The sequence below is a fragment of the Anopheles coustani genome, chromosome 3, assembly GCF_943734705.1.
Source record: "Anopheles coustani chromosome 3, idAnoCousDA_361_x.2, whole genome shotgun sequence".
NCBI lineage: Eukaryota > Metazoa > Arthropoda > Insecta > Diptera > Culicidae > Anopheles > Anopheles coustani.
The window spans coordinates 48,357,277-48,376,662 of record NC_071288.1 but is presented as its reverse complement, the minus strand read 5'-3'; the positions used below and the strand labels follow the sequence as shown (position 1 = coordinate 48,376,662).

The window sequence follows — 19,386 nt, the reverse complement described above, 5'->3', positions numbered from 1 at the left end:
GGAAAACCGCCCGCCACATTCCGTGCCTTTCGTGCAAAGGGCAACGCGGTAGAATGTACCAGACCGTATCGGATTGCACCGGGAGGAAGCGAAAAAATATGGTGGCAAATAGCAAAAACGAAATGCTGAAAAGAAAAAGAACGCAGAAACCACCGGTAAACTGACAGACACCACCTACAATGTGTTGAATGTCCTTTCCCGTGTCCCGGCGACCCCTTCGGGCGTTAGAGACCGCCCAACGAAATCTCTGCCCGACGGCAATCCGTCTGTGAAGCCTGATTATGGCTAGCTGATGGATTATTACAGATTACTGCTACCACCATGCACCGCCAAGTTGAGGCCGGCCGAGTTTCGAGGGGAAGCTTCATTTTGTTTTTTTTTTTTGCTGGAAGGAGGCGACAATCCCACACGAAACAGGTCAAACGACGTCGTAACAAATGATAATGGGTGCCTCCCTCCGGGCCACGCCGCGGCTTAAATGAATATGAAATGTACGAATAACGAAGCAAAACACAAATAAATCGGTGAAAGTTGGCCTCGAGGGAAGCAAATTGGAACTAGGAAAGATACAGATCGTAGAAAAAAGAAATCGAATCCTTTCCCCCCATCAAGACCAGCTGTTAATGTCCTAATGCTATAATTATTAGAATGCTTGATTTAGAGAGGAGCGTGTCAGTATTCCAATTATGATATAAATAGAGGTTCGGGTTTTCTACAACATTTGCTTTTTGGATGATGGAAGAAAATTGCGATTTTTGTGTTAGAAAAAACTTTAATTTTAATAATATAAAATAGAAAGAAAACAAATACATAAACAAAATCCTCATAGTTAAAAATATTTAATAATATTTGTGAGAAAAACAAAAACAAATTAATTCAATATCAATTCTAGGCCTATTTAATAAGACCACGAAGCAATCTAGCTAGTTAGACCGGGTTTAGGAGCATAAACAAAAACCGAAAAACTCTGTCAATTTTCCCATACACATCCACCGTATCGTATAAAACCATTGTTTCCGCACAACACTCGAGACAGCAAATCTTGTTACGATTGATGGCCTTTTGCATGATTCAAACCATCGTCAATTCCAACCCATTAACGTTACGTGGCAGTCCCTTTTCTCTAACGCCGCGTTCCGTCGCCGTGGACAGAGTTGACGCGGGACGAAAAATATAAACCGGGTCAACGAAAATACGTCCTAACCTTTGACACGTGGTCACGGAGATGGGCAGTGGGAAAAACGGAAAAACTGGTCACCGGCGATAAATGAAAATGGTCCCTTTGTTTCTATTTCATTTTCCGCTTCCGCAGGGCCCGAACACGGTCGACGGAGGCGATCTTGTGCTTTTTTCGTTGCTTTACTCATTTCCTATTTTTTCCCTTCCGTCCACTATGGTCACATCGTATCGTATCACATTGGCATGCTCTGGTGGTTGCTCGTCACTTGCCCCAAAACTGCAGGATCCGGCCGTCTTCAGGGACTTTCTGCTGGTGAAGCTGATCAACGGTGAGAAGGCCACCTTCCAAACGCCAACCTTCGCAAGGAAGCGTGAACGGACGCTGGAAATGTTGATAAAGGACCTGTACGAGGAGTATGTGCACGACAATAAAATGGTAAGTTTGAGGCGTGGGTACACCGACGGGTAATTTTGCGGTTCGTTTTTGTTTTTCGGTGATACGACGCGGTTTTGCGAGTGATGGAACGGAAAAGTATTTCCGGAAGTTTTTCGTTCCTTCGCTCAGCGCGACCGGAACGAAACGCCGTGCACCGTGATGCAGAAACTCTCCGACGGGATGGAAAAATTGATTGTTTTCGTATGCCCTCGCCCGGAACGGGAATGTGTGACCGAGCACATGAACCGTCTACTGAGAGGGTAATCGGTCTACTGCTGGACAAAAGTTCCAAAGTTAGTGACGGTTTTTTTTTCTACCGAAACGGGTTGAAACCGCTTGGAGATAGGAAAAAAGGGGAGGCAAAGAACGTTTACTAGCCACGAGAAGGTGAGGTGGTCCGTGAAGCCACAGGAATTGATGCTGAGGTAATACCGGGTAGGAGTTTTTGGTGCTTTTGGCCATCCTGTATTTAATGGATGGAGCAATAGTGAAGCGTGATGAACACCAAAGAAGCAAGAACATTTAACAGATGGTGAGTACTCTGCACCTAATAAAAACGTGACCAAAATTCTCGTCCAGTTTTTACTTGATTTTCAGATGAGTTATGGTGTATTTTTAAACTTATTTCGTGATGAATTACAGATGCTTTTGTTTGTGTAGTAGCAATTGGTTTTATTTACCAATTTAATCGTAACGAGCTTTATCCATATATTTTTGGATACCGAATTAATTTGAGGACGTTGGATATCCTCATAAATTTCTAATCGACCCGGCACTGTCGTTTCGTTCTTGCTTTACATATTCCAACACAACCAATCAAAAGATAGTCCCACGTGCGTTTTAGGGGCTTCTCCTACCGAAGGCCTACGTCAAACATGGAGAATGGTACATAAAAATCACCTGTGACCTACTGGCGGTTGGAGTTTTATTTTTCCTATCATCTTTTAGGCGCCAATATACTCGTAACCCTGGTATAACAGAAGTGATGAGTCAAATCAAACACTATCCTTGCGTAGATTGAAGTAGAAGAAGGTAACAGAAAGATTAAGAAAATACCTGTTTGGATGAAATCCTAAGAAACCACCGACATTATTGGTCACTCTACATCGTTTACTGTTGGATATGGTTTTCTAGTTTGATTTTCGATATACTTTGATAGTTATCATTGTTAATTTTCAACTTTTAAGCCTTGGTAGAATTTGTTTTCTTTTACCTTTTTACTTTTTTTATTTGAACTTTCTAAAAAACAAGATCCTCTTCAAAAAGTAGAGTAGATTTGAATTTTTTAACAGAAATAAAACAGAATGGAATGAGAATGAGAAAAGTATTAAAATGAGTAGATTTCAATCGGAAAAAAATATTATGATGTCTTGGTGAGGATTTACATGCCGTAATACAATGAATTTTAAAAGATGCATATTAAACAACATGCAAACAGTGGATAAAAAAATGTGAATTACGTATCACATTATATTGGTGCTGAATTTATGAAATCTGAATCGAAATCCGATTAGAGATTAAAAAACTAAAAAAGCAGGTTCGAAATATAATAATTTATTTAAATTCTTCTCTTGCTATTTCCCAAGCACTGTTTTAGAATTTTTTGCTATTGATAAACATAAAAACTACATGACAATACTGCAAACATGTATAATGGATTTCAACCTCTCATAAAACAAATAAATCTTTGATCTTTAGTATAGATTCATTTGGGGTATGTAAATGTCTGGAGATTGTTGAATGATCCGCCTCTGCCTCTCGTAGATGCAATAAATCAACCCCAAGCAGTTCTAGCCTGTTTTGCATTGAAGATATTTAATTTTTGTGTCATTATCCAACGAAAATCTTTTATTTTTCATGCACAATAACTAGTAACATTGTCTTTTTCACCCACTTTTAGAACATGCTGAACAGAAGAGCCTTCTCGGAGGTCCTGTACGATGCGCCACGCACGTCGAAGCTAAAGGAGGACGCCCGACAGGTGGAGTTTGTTCGCATTGGCCAAGCGCTCAAGCTGGAAGCGATCGTTCGAGGGGACGCTCCGACCAGCATAGCGTCGGCTGGGACCGTATTCAAGAGGCCACCCTGGGAGCCTCAGTGCTTCTACCCGACGTTCCAGCCTCGCAACGACCTGGTCGGCGACAGCTGGGGCCAGGACCAGGTGTTTCTCGCCTCGGACGAAGGTACATATCTCATCAAGGAGGACCAAACACACCGGACCGTGTTCGATCGGACGCTGTGCGTGAAGCAGATGAACGTGGTCGAGGATCACGGCATCATGCTGGTGCGGGGTGGGTCGGCTGTGCAGAAGGACGGACACCGGATACACGTGTTCCGGCTGAACGAGTTCACCGACGATCGGTTGGTGCAGCGGTCACGCGTTGACGTGAAGGAGCGTCGGATCGAGAAGACACGCGGCTGCCACCTGTACGCGATCTCGCGGGCCGGCGAAGCGCATCTACGGATGGCGGTGGCGGTGGGCAGGAAGCTGCTGATCTACCAGTGGAAACATACGGCCGCCTGGACGTCTTGGTGCCCGAACAGTGATAACGATACAGTAGAGGGGTTCCTGTTCCTGAAGGAGATCCACCTGCACGACTCGCCGACGATTATGACGATCCTGGAGGGGTCCTGTCCAAATGCGGGCCTGCTGATATGTGTCGGCTATCGGCACCACTTTGAGATCGTGTCGGAGCTGACCGGACACGCGACGAAGTTGCACGAGACGGACACGCTGAAGCGATCCCAGACGCACCTGGTGGCTGCATTGGATCTCTACGATGGCCAGGATACGGAGCTTCTGTTGTGTTATAATCGTAAGTAATGCTTTGTGTGGTAAGAACCGCCTTTGTAACGATCTTGCCCTTCCCGCAGATACCTGCCACTTCCAGAAGCTATCGGAGGAGTGTAACAACAGCACCGAGTTTGACTTCCAGTTCAACACGCCACCGACCTCGGTTGTGTGTGCATTCCCGTACATCATCGCATTCACCCCCGACACGATGGAGATCCGGCTGCTGGTCAACGGAAACCTCGTGCACACGGTCACGATGGCCGAACTGCAGCTGATCACGTCCAAGAAGGACATCTTCTTCGTAACGACCGCCCCCGAGTTCATTCCCAAAGGTGCCAAACTGCGTGGCCTCGATGCGGAGGACCACGAGCAGATGAACCGACCTCGGATCGAGGAGAGCCGTGTTGCGCCAGAGGAGGATCCCGCAGCGACCAGCCCTGGCCGAAGTAGACTGAGCTCGGACGAGGATAACTCGACCGGTGCATCCCCGGTTGCACCGACGGACGTAGATCCAGCCGAATCGGGCAAGGATCTGACTCCGGCCGGCTCCGGACCGGGACTTGGACTTGTCACACCACAAATTCAGCGTGCGAAATCACTGCAAAACCCCAAGTCCGAGTCGGATACGGTCGGTGTCAAACCGAAGGAGGTTACCCTCTCCGTCGACGACCTCAAGCGGCCGATTTCGAAAAGTAACTCGTACGGTGAAGCCGGCACATCTTTCTCCATACCGACGACCACCTGTAGCAAAGATCTGGCCAAACACTTCGGTGCCCAACCGTTACCGAACACCAAGGATCTTTGTCGGCACTTTGGTGAAGCCTCGGTACCTCCCAACTCGCCACGCAACAGTACGATCGTAAAGGGCACCTCGCCCAGTTCGCCGACACGCAAATCATTCATTCGGCAACCCACGCTCAACCTCGGGAAGTCGCAGACGAACGACGGTGAAACGTCTCCTTCGAACGGCAGCTCGGCCAATAAACCCCTGCGGGTGTACCGTATCCCGCTGACGAACCTTACGGGGACACACGTGCAGTCGCACCACTACCACTATCCCAGCAATGATCCCGCCAAAAAACCGACCGCCATCGCGACCAAGATGCACCCGAGTGCGGCCATCGCAGCGGCCGTCGTGACCCGGCCGAGCGAAAGTGCTCAGGAGCGGGTCAGGCAGCTGCAATCTTCGAACGAGGAGGACGAGGACGCCATTTCACCGTGCGATGAGCTGCCGGGGGGGCATGCGGAAGCGACCGTCCCGGGTGGCGTGCCGGCGGCCATGAGTATCTTTGACCAGATCCAACAGGATCTTCAGGAGCTCAGCATGAAGGATAAGCTCGAATCGGAGGAGCTTTGTAACTCGGTCTTGACGCAATTGTAAGACGGTTGTTTCTTGAGGGTGGAAGAGGGAGCTCCTTGTCCAATTTATCAGACTGTAACTGTGCACAATGTGGGAGGACACGGTTGGCTACACGCACATACAACACTCCAGCAATTACATCATCATTAGAACTACATCCCTTTCTCTCGCTGCCACAACTGTGTTGAGTTCTTGCACGTTCGACACGCAAGAATGCAACGCTGTCTAATGTATGAATTAATCAAAACATTAAAAACTATGCTAAGAAAATGGTTTCATCAAACGTTCGCTTTCCGACGGAAAAGGAAGGTTGATTGTTGATAGTAGAGAAAACAGCAGTTCGGAAGAGATGTTGATAAAGGCATCTGTGGAACCTGGCGAATGTCAGCAACTATCAGCATCGGGTAAAATGTTCAATGACGCAGAAAAAATAGGATAGTGATCGTTATTTTCTGCCTCGTTCAACGGATTGTTTGATGCGGTGGGCAACAACATTTGTTAGTGTGAAAAAAGGAATTATTTTAACAACCGTTACAAAAATGCTTAGCACTAAGCTACATTCATTTTTTTCTATCATCTTACACTGCTCACTGCGAGCTTACGTTTTCGACCGTGCACTAAAGCGTAGCGTTAATGTGACTGAATCTAGAAAGTTCCTTACGGATGCCATGCCTTCTGCACCTGCACTTCATTGGACCGCAGGTTGCTAAACGGTGGAACACTCTCGAAATTGCTCCCGGTTCCGATGTTTCGGCAGCAAACCTGCATGAATGGTAGTCCAACCGACGTACGGATCAATTCAATCGAGCCCTTTGAATTAATCGTATTCATCTTTGGCGGAACATACGAACCAAGGCGATTTGAGTGGTACCACAAACACACAGTTATACAGCTTGAAATTTCCCTCCTTGGCCACGTGGACGGCCACTCTACGGTTCCACCGGATAACCTTGTTTCGTTAAGTTATCATAACAAGTGCACGAGTTATTATTCCTCTCAACTCCGTAGGGTGGAAAATTTGTTGATAAAATGGATTCCTATACGAGTCCAAATCATTGAATTGCTTGCGAAGCTCATAGTAATTACATGTCATTAAACATGCCGGCATACATAGCACATATACGATGTAAGTGTTGAACCAAAAAATAACAATGTTATCCCCTAGAAAATGGTGCAAACAATATATCATTCAAATACACAACCAACAAACTGAAATGGGGGAGAAGAAACAGGCGTATAGGTCGCCTGGCGGAAGATAACATACAACATAACAAACTCGTTAACACGAGCAATAAGAGAATATTAATTTACCAAAGCAAGTATTTTACATTCGAACAAGTGTTAAGGTTATCAAACAAGATGAAACAAATAATGAACTAGTGCTCATGGAAAACAGGTAGTAAAAACCAAAATTAGTAAAGCATATTATATACACGGAAGGAGATGAAACGCTACAACCCAACAACAGGGAATTAGGGCAAAGGATCTGCTGGCAGCATTGCACTATTTCGGAACCCCTACCCCCCATTTCGTAAAGTGATAGGGAGGTGGTTTCCACCCGGGCCACATGAGTGCGCGCACGAGGTGGCGCCAAAATCTCGTTGCTAAAATCTTCTTCTCGAGAAGCCTTTTTAAAAAAAACATGAACGTGTTTCCCTGTTTTTCTTGCGCTGTGAACTAACATTATTAACAGTAACTGAACCGACCTAAGCGAATTGACAAAAACTTGTCCCAACACTGTCAAACCGACAAACTGTATGTGTCCGGTCCGTCGAATATTATTAGATTCGAAAAACATAAAGCAAATATACATATACACCATTCAAGAAGACAAGGAGTCAAACAACAAAACACAAAAATCTATATATTATTGTATCGCAAACATATGTAAGGTAAACCAAAGAGACAGAGATAAAGAGAGGGAACGCGAGAAAGAGATGGTGAGAGAAAGGTACAGTAAACGAATTATATTACCGAATTGTATTTACTATTACTATACTACTATTATTTACAATCGCTAGAGCCTATATCCCTTCAGAAACATGGATCATTTTACCGTGACAACATAGGAAAATAAATAATAATGAGTTTTGAGTTAAGTTGAATCGATTGTATTTTACTTCCTGTATCCGTGGTTGTAATAAACCGAACAGTTTGGTAGCACATTTTGACGCACATGGTTTGGCAGACTGAAAAGGAACACATGCATGATTTCTTTTTTATCAAAGCAAATATTTATTTTCATTTCATTCCGAACGGTTACACAACAAGCATTGATTCCCACAGGGGGGAAATGCTTTAACAAACATTTCTGCTCGATTGTTAGCGGTTTTTGTTTTTTTTTTAATTGTCTTTACAAATAATAGATTTGGCTACAATCTCATATTCAAATATGCAATATTCTACATGAAGACATGTTGATGATATTTTGAATCGTGATCGCAAGGCCTCTTTCCAATTGTAATTTTTTCATCGCGGTTTATGAAAGAAACCATCTTTGAATTATTGCAACTTTTTCCCTAAATGATTTTTTTAACAGCTTTTTAAACATAACACTTCCGCTTACTTAATATCACTCGTTTATGATCATGGTCATAAATTATGTCCTATCTCACACGAATCGCTGCCGTTTATCGCCCCATTTCCTTTTCTGACTAGAGGATCTCCTCTCGAACGCGGGGTAGTTTTGTTGTGTGGTATGTCATAAAGCAGTCCTCTTTTGATCATAAGGCACGTTCTCTAAACTGAGTCAGGGCGGGATGCTCTTGATCGAATCTTTTTAATCTTGCTGCTTATTTTTACGAAGCAATCATCTAATCGGTTCATTTTGCACAGCCATACAGACAATGCCTACTCAGATCAACATTTTTCAGTTAATACATACATTTCTTCTGATGACTAGATCAACATCCTATCCCACGTGTTATCTTGATCGTAAAGCACGCGTCTTCGACACATCCACACACATCTTTTAAGGTGAAATCTATCCAATTTTAATTAAACACCACGTTACGAGAAGATCCCCATCAGAAAACTAAAATGATCGGGCAGGTACACGGACCGCAAAGGTAGAGCTTACTGACTACAAGTACATTCAAATATGCAATATAATACATAAGTACAATACATACACTTGAACTATCCACTTCATGGCTAGATCTGGTTAGTTTTATACAGGAAAAAGGGTTCCGTTTAATAACGGTGCTGGTTAAACTGTTCTGTCCGGTGTAATACCATCGACATCTTAGCATAAGTACGCTGGGAGATCCTTCTAAACATAGGATTAATGCCTTTTCCAAGTGTCGGTTTGTTAGTACAATCCACAAGCTTTGTGTGGAGGGTTTATGTTATTTTTAGAGCAGAAGATACCAGCGAGTAACAATATCATACGTACACAATGCATCTAATAGTGCGGCTAAAGCTAGTTCGAAGGCAGGACAAGCACTTTGGGGACGGCAGTTCGAGCGGAACAATTCCCTCAAATAGTCAAATCTTCCCAGTCTTCCTTCACCCGGTCCGACAGCTCGATCCGGAACGACACGTTGGCATGCTTCAGCAGATCGTGGCAGAAGGGCGTCAGGGGATTGTGCCGCAAATCGACCAACTCCAACGACTCGGACGTGATGATTTCGTCCCGATCGATGTCGATGATGGCATTGTTGTTCGCTCGCAGCTCGCGCAGCTTAGGCATTTTGAACACCACGTTCGGCAGGCTGATGAAGGAGTTGTGCGAAATGTCCAACACTTCCAGCGAGTGCAAGTCGGCCAGCTCGTCCGGCAGTCTGGCCATTTGGTTGTGGGACAGATTTAGTTCTACGGAAGGAAAACAATTTGAAATATGAGAAAAACAGTCATAGCTTCCCCAAAGGCCTTCATTTTACCTGTGATAAAACTGAACTTAACGGCGAATTTGGGTGAAATCTTCGTTATCACGTTGCCACTTAGATCGCACGTTTTCAGTTCCGTGTTTCTCATCAGATGGTAGACTGCATCCGGAACCTGGATGAGCTCACATTCGGAGAGGTCTGCAGAGACAGTGAGATATGAAAATATGAAAATCGTGTTATTAGGTAAAATTCAACTATAAATAACTCGCCCCTCAAAGGGTATTCCACGTGCATTAAAACATAAGAATCCAACAAACAAAACACCCCACCTAAATGGTTCGATTCGGCGGCTTCTTCACAACGGTTTACCACTTTTGCCACGAACGAAGCCATCATCAGCCGTCAGGAACAGGTTTGCGACCGCTTAGTATTGATGGTGTAATGAAAATAATTTTTAAAACCGATGGCACCGGTTTCGACGGTCTAATAATACAAAAAAATATACACACAGCTATAAATAACTATGACTTAACCACCATGTCCCCGGTACACGGTTTCTAAGGTTCACGGAGTTCAAAGCCCGGCCGAATTTTTACAACAATGTAACAGGAGCGCTACACTAGCTGCACTATCTTGTAATCTTTTGCGTCTTTTACTGTTGAGCTAACTTTAACTAAAATAAAAACTCTGTAGGAACGTAACAACACAGGAAATAGATAGTAAAATCTGTTTTAACGACTAGCAAAACATTTTGCTGGTCTTGTTTACAATAAAGTCACGGTGTGTAAACAATACCTGGTCGTGTCATGTAGAAGGAAAATGACAGTTCTATAACGTTTTCGAAAATGAATTGAAAACCATGGTGATTTTCGAATATTTGAAAATGCATAACGGAAACATTTAGCTTTCGTATAATATTTGATATCACATATTGAACACGTTTACACATACATTGCTTGATGCGAATGTAAAATAAAAAAAATGTATGTTCAAGGTAAAAGTGTTAAAGGAATACTAAGTACATTTTGTTCATCAGACAGCTTGACCTAGATTTGAACGAATCGCGACTAATAAACAAATAATGAGATATGTATCGACCAATTTTACAAAGCCATTTTAACAGAGATAGGGGTTGTTGACAGTGGATTTTTTCCCGATAACCTTTGGCGGAGATGGCGCACGTTATCAGCTGTACCAGTGTAATCGTCGCTACCGATATCATTAGTCAGTGACGCGTAATCACACAACGGTCGTAGAAAGCAAAACCGCGTAGATACGGCGGTTGTTGTTTACGCCACCATAAGCTAGACGGTTTGGAGTCTTTGTCGCAGTTGTAAGCCAACCACCCCTGCACTCATCTTTGAAGAGAAACACTTCACGATAGCTAAAACGCACCATTTCCTTGTGCCATGAAATGATGGCGTTGTATTTTTAGTTTTTGCAATTCACGAGCTTCAAATTATGATGTGTGTGAAAAGTTTGATGTGGAATGAAGGCAGAAATGAGTTTCCACGATGGCGTTCACGCGTAGGTATGATAAAAGATGAAAAAAGTGCCGGCGGAAGGAAAAACATGGATGAGGGCTTATCGAAGCTTAAAATTAAAGGTATAGGAAAGCATTGATACCCGATGCTTGTCCCTTTCCAAAAGTGGTCTTTGTTGAGGTACCAACAGGCAGCAGAAAGCAAAAACTCGGAAGTCGAATTAGAAGATGATATGTAATGGAGGAAAATAAATAACATAACGTACGATGAAAAACGGCACGAAACAGGATGTAGCGCTGCAGCCATTCCATGCATGCCCGAGAAAAGGCAAAATAGTCTCGCGATCGATGGCGTTACGGCGGTGCTGGACGTGCACACAGTTCCGTTTCATTATTGGTTACATCAACACCCGTGTGTTTAAGACCCGGCATGTTTTTTTTCGCCCGCCATTAACGAACCACGTGCGCGAGCCTGCACACATCGGTGGCGCTTCTGTGGCTTATTTAATTGCTCTGCACGGAAATCGAAGCCACATTCGAAGGTGCCATGAACTGCGAACTATTCAAGTACGCCACCGCATCCTCGCTTAAATTGTTTTGCCCGCATGACGCAGCTCCACCCGATGCGCACTATTCCCAGATTGTGTGGCGTTGGTTGGAAGAAATAAATAGGTGGCCAACACGAAAAAAACAACCGTTGCTGGCGAGGGTGAACATTTTCATTTTCCCAATCTGCCACCGGGGTGGAAAATAACGCTCGCCACCGAACGCCGACACTGCAAACCAATGGGGAAAACCCCAGTTTCCCGAAGCTGCGTCAATCCACGCCAACTCACCTTCGCTCGATCGCATCTCGACTGCGCAATGCGCACCGCGGACAACGATCGGACAGTAACCGGAAAATTCATAAATCACCGTTCTGAATCGGTCGGAAATGAGCCAGAGGATGGGAGGTCGGTGCAAACGACGTAAAGTAGGACGCCGTACGTGATTTTGCCGGTAAATGGGATGAAATTTCCGTCTTAGGGCGAGCGTCGCGTCAGCGTCTTGTTCTGGCGACCTCTGTGTTCCTCTTCCGCGTTCGATCCCAGAGGACGAAGAACGCGCAGGTTTAAGTTTATTTACACAAAACGGCGAGGCGTGCGCGATGTTTTCCTTGCGCATTTCCCATCACGCTTGGGCAATGGGAAATGTAACAGATTGCCGGATAAACACGTTTCCTAACAATCTTTGTACGCGTACTCTCTCACTCTCTTTTTCTCGTCGTTTTTAAAACGACGACATACGACACGTTTCCATTTCAATTTTTATTTCGAACAGGACAGTACAACAGAGAAGCGGCCTTCGAATCATTCTTAACACGGTTTTTTGACCGGAAAAAGGATCTCTATTTAAGACCCTGTTTGTATTGACAAGGAAATGTCTGTTTTGTGTCATTCAATTGAATCTGTGATTTTAATTGTGAAAGAGTATAAATTAGCGTTTTTAATTTGAAAAGAATACATTACGTTTTGATCTCCAGCGAACGCTCAAGAAATCCAACATAATAACCGGATTATAGCAATTTTACAAGCTTTAATAATGATATTGCCGATTTAATAATTATATTTAAAAAGAGAAGAGCGTGATTGAAATCCCACATGTTACTTTTTTAACCTTTTTTAAAATTTACTATTTCTTTTCATCCGAAATAATTTTGAGCATGATCTGTCATAACTTTATACCTTTCATCTTCTGCAGTGTTGGGACATTCACACATTAAATCGTGTTTTGCGAAATTTCCAAAGCAATCACGATGAGCCGTCTTGGTTAAAGTAAACGCCAAAAATGCAAATAAACACCCAAAAGGTCCGATTCAAATTGCGAAACGATACGAAATCAGTAACGATCAATTGCATCGTAGGCACCGTTGCCGACAGCGTGCCTGATGCGAGATTTGAAGAGCTTCAACAAGAGGCGCCGAAGACGCTTTAGTTCAAAGATCGTGTGTGGATCTGATCGCTCAACATGGTAAAGATCGCGATAATGCGCCAGATCCATTCCAGCAGCAGGCCGAGGCGCGAAACCTTCGGGCGGCCAAGTGAAGACATTACACTTTCTAAGAGGTTTTTTCCCTTCCTTCTATTATGGAATCACGCGCGCTAGTACCGCGAGCTTTTATTGTATGCGATGAGTTTTGTTGATACGACTGATTAATAGGTGAAAACAGTACCATCCTTGTACACGCCGAAAAGGAACGCCAATCCGTATTTATTCAACGAGGCTAAGGCGATCCGATGAAAAAGCGAGATTTTCCTTGTTTAGCAACATTGGCTAATCGCTGAACAGATGATGAATTTGATGCATACAATGTAATTTGTTGTTACAATGAATGTGAGAACGTATTATGAACGTAATTGAGAGATTTTTTGCGATAGAAAGTAGCTAAAGTTGACAGCGGAAATTAAAAAACTTGAATTACATTAGAAATAAAGCATCAATTGGAAAATTTAATATTCAGTGTAAAACATAAGAAAACCAAAACAAACAAGGACAAACAATGTGCTTTAAATCCTATATTAATCGTAAACCGATAAAAGATTGCAAGACTGTGTACCTGAGAAGATCAGAAACAAATATAAGTTTTACGCTTTCACAATCCAATCGTTACAAAATGTTAAACAAATCCCATAAACCTTGATTATTGACTGCAGTAAAAGCTAAAAGCTGCCGATAGCAAAAGTTTCAAAATTGTCGGTCACCTTTGTTGCACTTGCACCAAGAGGCTTCCAACTAGCAGTTGGCACTTCGGAGTGGTTTAAGGTCGTCTCACGTGACTTAACGCGTGCCCGAATTGGGTGCGCGCCTTGTGCCTCCATGGTGGGATCGTTTGTTTTCGACGCCGAGCGTGGAAAACTAGGTTGTTTTCATCGCTTTTCCTTTCGGGTTTTCGATTTGTTGCATGTGGATGGGTTGGCAGTTGGATGGGTGGGGAGGGGGCTGCGCTGATGTAACCGTTGGTCACTTTCCCGCGCACCCGCAACGGGGAGGGTTGGTTTTCCGTAACGTTTTCATCTTCGCTTGACGCACGTCAAAGGGTGGGCAAGGCAAGGCGAAAAATAATTCACCAAAATGTCCATACATTAAGCGCACTTATCCAACCGATTGAACGTGGCGTTTGGTGCGTGCCGTAGACCAAAATTGCTGAGGCTGGTTAAGCCGCTGTTAAAGTAAGTCAATAAACATAAATAAACGAACGTGGTCATAACGTTCCGGATCAATGTGGCTTACGCTCTCGGAGGCTCAACCGTTGGAGCTAATTTTTCCCCCCTGTCAAACTGTCAGGTGACTGCCATTGCGCAGACTTAACCTTTTTTTTTTGTTATGTAAGTGCACGGTGCATCTGGACGCCCTTAAACTGGAGCATGCGAAAACACTACCGGAACGCTTCGGTTGCAGCAATTTGCAGTGAATGCAGAGCTGAAGTGCAATAAAGGGAACTACAGCACTGCCTCAGTGCATTGCTTATGGGCATGAAACATAATTCATTACAAAATGGAAAGTAATTGTGTGGCTCGTTGCGCTAGGTACCGATGGGAAAAGAGCCCTTTTTCCCGGGGATGCCTTCACAAAAAGACGCTTTCAGCAAATGAGGCCTTTATGCTTTTATTTTGCAGCACAATCTCGTTTTCGTTCAATAGATTTAAATGGAAATAGTTAGCGCAGCATAATGAAGTGTAGCAATTGTATTGTTTCTATGACAAAATGAGTGCACGAGTGCATGAGTGCACATTTAAATGAAATTAGTTTGAAAATATATTATTAGGTTTGTATCTAACTATCACATATTCCTGAGTTGTATCAAATGAATACAACAAAATACTTATTTTACTTCCACAACTCCCCATCTGAAGTTATGTTCCTGGTCTTTAATCTGTTTAGTTTAATAATAATGATTAAAACTTTGTTTGATTTCATGCAACGATGTAGGGGTAAATGCTAGCAAAAACTTCCCATAAACATTAAATTTCACTGGCAATTGGATAACAGGTGGAGGAATCCATGCGTGGAACCATCATTTGAATGTGCCGAGCTCGCACCCATCATCATAAATCATCACTCGCTTTGCAGGTCCTCCCCGCTTTGCGCGGGGTGGCACATTTAGCATTTGCGTCTTTGCTCCACCGTGCCAGCACCGATAGAGTTGTCCGCACCGACACCGGCGCCCCTAGACATGTGTCATCGTGCGCGATCCCCGAGGGCTTCCTGTTCATTCTGTTGTCCAGTTTGCTACGAGCTGTTCTTCTGCACGATGATCACGATTTCGGTTTCTTTTTCTTGCCCAACGTCAGATGATTGAGTAGCACGTGCTGAAGGAACACCTTAGCGGGGGTCTAAAGTCTTCATCAGCCATCAAACGACGGACCCTGCCGTTGCCGCGGGTTCCTTTACCGGCTCTCTACCGGACAAGGGTCGGCTGGTTTTTCCCTTAAAAGGGCTAATTTTAATAGCGCTCGCGGTCGTCCACCGTTCGTACGCTTCGCTTGCGGGCCGGTGCAAAGATCAAGACGGCGCTGACCTCGGTAATCAGGAAGCTCGCAGGCAGTCAGCCAGTGGAGGAAGGCGCCACTGAATGCCAGCCGGTTGTGGCTTGCGGGAAGTTGGAAGCGGTTCGCCCAAGGCGCCACACATCATCGTAGGAATTAGCAGTGATCGACGAAAGTGGCGAAAACCGTACCGTACTGTGATGGTGGCGGGAGTTGCGCAAGAGATTACAGTTTCCGCCCATGCATACAGCGTCCAAGTGATTAAGCCGATTTTTGTGGCTACAATTAAAACTCGCATGTAGTTTTCTTCTCTATTTTCTGGTTAAATAACTCAGCAAACCGAAGCGTGCAATGTTGCAGGAATGAAACAAAACTAGTGTGTGAATTATTCGATTGCTTTTACAGTTTAAAGGTTTCGAATTCACTACAAATAATTTCACTGTTTCCGAATAACACACCCATGAAAAACGAAAGCTTAAACACCGTTCCATCGTGCCTTTCCTTTCCGTCAATGTTTGACCCAGTTATGCTAATGCCGTAAGCGATAGCATAACGGCGACGGTGGAGCATAAATTAATGCACATCACTGGTTCACTCGAAGTCAGGGGCACAGTGGAGCAAAAAAAAAAAAACTCACACACACAAAACTGTGGCGAGTAAATCCTTATGCTTATGCTACCGTGCTACAACGGTGCTCAAGAAGTTGTGAGTTTGATTGTTGTTTGTTTTTTTCGGTTCCCATCAAAGGTCGCGCCAGATGGCGGAACGCGCTAATGCACAACGGTTGTCACGGAAACGGAGAACATGTTTGGGGTGTGTTGCTCGGGAGTGTTTGTGCTAGGCGAACTTTGAGACTAATGTCCGGTTAATTTTAGGCTAAAAGACAACCCAACCAAGCGGCCAAACCCTCATGCATCGGATGCTGATTCACGCGAATCCATCGCAGGAAAGCACGTGGAGAAGCAATGAGTTGCTCTCTCTTTCCCTCCCACTATCACTCGACGCTTCTATTTTGTCTATTCTCTTTCTATTTCGAACGGTCCAATTGATCTCGCGCCGGGGGAAACACCGTATAGACAGTTTGTTGTGGTTTTCACTTTCGTTCGTGAAAACACGTAACCGCGCGGTCTCGTGTTTGGCAAATGGCCCTCAGGGTTGTAAACGGAAGTGCTTGGTAGTAGTGTTGTTTTTTTCTTTTCCCTTGAATGATTTTTTTTATTTTGTTTTTTGTTTGTAATGGCAACAATTTCACCGAACGATTACAATATAGCATACTATTACGCCATCGGATTATGCAGCACTTTAAAGGTAAATATAGCTTATGTATCTTTTTCAAACCGTTGGGGAGTTCGCTCCATTTAAATGTGTTTAAAATTAGCAAACTGTGGTACATTTTGTTTGAAAAAAGGTATGTGGTGACGATTAGGGTTTAATAGTTACTAAAAATGTAAAAATGTAATTACAATTTCAACTCAAATTGAACATGATCTTGCAATTGTCAATTATCATACAAGCTTTTTTTTACATTGGACCGACTTTCGATTTTCAAAAAATCCTCCAATGGACATCGTTTATGGACCGTTATTAAGTTCGCCACCGTTAATTGCTTACAACCATCGAAACCATCCACTGAGCCACCAAAAATCTAGACCACAGCGCCGCGCATCGTGAGAGGGGGTTGATCTCGAATTTAAAGCCCCAACCCGGTGACCTCGAACCACAAGCAACCGCCCGGTTCGCTTCTCCGCCACCCTCTCGAAGAGTTTCCCGACGACCGATTGGTACACCATGACCAACTCCGTAGTCTCGGAGTTGACGGTTGGGAAACGTCGCTTAGCTAACGCCGATCGGGCAGGCTTTGAAGGGGGTGTGGTGGAGGTAGTCCAAACCCAATGCGATGCATAGGCTCGCCGGTTCGCTGGACCCGGTCGAATGAGCGCCAGCGACGAACAATCGCCCGGTCGCGAGTCGCAAGACGCCGTCACCAGCACCGTGGAAGCGTTGAGGCCCGGGCCTTCCGCTGTTCGTGCTGTGTTGGAACACGCGACGACTCGAGACACTATTCGGACACTTTGGCGCTGCGCAATCGCGCGAACGCGGGCCACTATTTTTCCCCCCATGGCCACGGGTCGCTCGGTGCGCAACGCAATCCAGCGACGCAACGCCACAAAACACGCTATCAGAAGCTATAACTGTGAAGGAACGGCTTCCAAGCCATTTGTTTGTTGTTCGGATCATCCCCACGGGTTTTGCTTTAGCTTGAGCCAGTTTTATGCAACCGTCACGATTGTTACAAATAATTAAAATTCGATACAGAAAAATAATCACTGTTTTTCCATTTCAATGTTCAAATGAAAATAAAGTGGAAATGGATTAAAATTTCGAAAAATAAGGAAACGATTTACAATTCCGTTTTAAAAAAAGAAACAATTGATAGTGGCACATCTTGTTAGTTCAATATCGATCAAAAACACATCAGAACTATTGTCGATTGATGAACAAAATCCATTTGTGAAACAGTTAATCCCGCTCAGATACAAATACAAATTTACCAAAATATGCGTTGTTCACAAGTTCGAATATGCATTACTTCGTGGGCAATTGTAAAATAGATTTAAATGCTTTGAAGTAAGATACCTTCAACCATATTGATGAAAAATTACACCATCTTTGGCAAGTAAAAGATAACAAACCAGTTGGTGGAATTAATACCGAATCGTGAACATCAAAAGCAAACTGAAGTAATTGTGGATATTCGACTAATTTCAATGACAGAAATGATTTAGCAGCCACGAAGCCTTTTTAAACGGAGTTGTATCTTGGAAAGAGAGATTTAAACGACCCCTGAGCTTCAACATCTACTTTTGACAGTTTGATTCTTTTTCTGCGTATGCTGAAATTAGATATTTTCGAAACAAAAACTTCTCTTAAGGGAACTTAATCGCAACTAATTTGAGATTTGATGCTCTTTTGTTCTCAATTGCCTCCTTATGCCTCACATATTGAAATATTGGTTTTGTGCAATGGAACAACCCTTGAATATATAAACAATGCATACTGCTTGATGTTTTAAACCTGTTGTAAAAGTTATTGAAGCTAGTGAAATATGAAATATACCCAATCCGTTTCTCCTCGATGAAGTTTTTTTAAAACCCCCCAAACAACCCTTCGTTACTCAACCCTCTCATCAATTATATCAGTACCCTTTCCATGAGGTTGGTTCCCTTTCCCCTTGCCTACCTAGATTACTGTTCTCCTTCGCATCGTCGCAACGCTCGACCACGCGGATGATCCCACTTCCGGCGTTCTTCGGAAGAGGCCGCGTGGCACCGTTCTGCGTCAGCCGTTCGACGATGAAATCAGTGTTGCTCCGACCGTTGTTGTTGTTGTTGTTATTGTTATTGTTGTTGTTGCCACCGTTGCCATTGTTTCCACCACTTCCGCCATTGCTGTTAGTCTGGTTGTTCTGCTCCTCAGCGCCGTTCGCCTCGGTGTTGGTAATGTCATTACCAAAGTGCGTCGGTGGCCTCATGATGTCGGTTTGTGATGTTTTATTTGCTTATCCCGTTTGCCTTGTGAAGATCGCTTCCAAGCGCCTTTAAAGTATTCCTTTCCGATTAACTTAACTGCACCTTACGCTTACACTTTTCGGTTTGCTTTCTTTTTCGTTGATTAGCTGCAAGCGTTAAATTTCGGTTTCACCTTTGCTATGCGATGGAGAAGAAATGATGCAACGCAAAATGCAGTCCACTGCCCTTGGCGTGGCGATCGGCAAACGAAA

At 43.9% G+C, this 19,386-nt stretch overlaps 2 protein-coding genes across 2 annotated transcripts in view; one reads left to right on the top strand and one right to left on the bottom strand.

Annotated features, from left to right (window-relative positions):
* The window catches only part of LOC131262222 (GTPase-activating Rap/Ran-GAP domain-like protein 3), a 37,956-nt gene extending 30,098 nt beyond the window's left edge, over positions 1-7,858 (top strand). The window contains exons 11-13 of the mRNA XM_058264180.1: positions 1,463-1,615; positions 3,516-4,431; positions 4,490-7,858. Coding sequence (XP_058120163.1) covers positions 1,463-1,615; positions 3,516-4,431; positions 4,490-5,790 — 2,370 coding nt within the window. The 3' untranslated portion in view covers positions 5,791-7,858. The remainder of the gene's footprint in view (positions 1-1,462; positions 1,616-3,515; positions 4,432-4,489) is intronic.
* A 219-nt stretch (positions 7,859-8,077) lies between these two features.
* On the bottom strand, positions 8,078-19,137 carry LOC131258877 (leucine-rich repeat-containing protein 20). Its single transcript, XM_058260271.1, has 3 exons — positions 18,846-19,137; positions 9,651-9,794; positions 8,078-9,582 (listed from the first exon to the last, which is right to left on the bottom strand). The coding sequence occupies exons 1-3, from the start codon at positions 19,135-19,137 to the stop codon at positions 9,248-9,250; spliced, it is 771 nt and encodes a 256-aa protein (XP_058116254.1). The 3' UTR covers positions 8,078-9,247.
* Between the last annotated feature and the right edge of the window lie 249 nt (positions 19,138-19,386).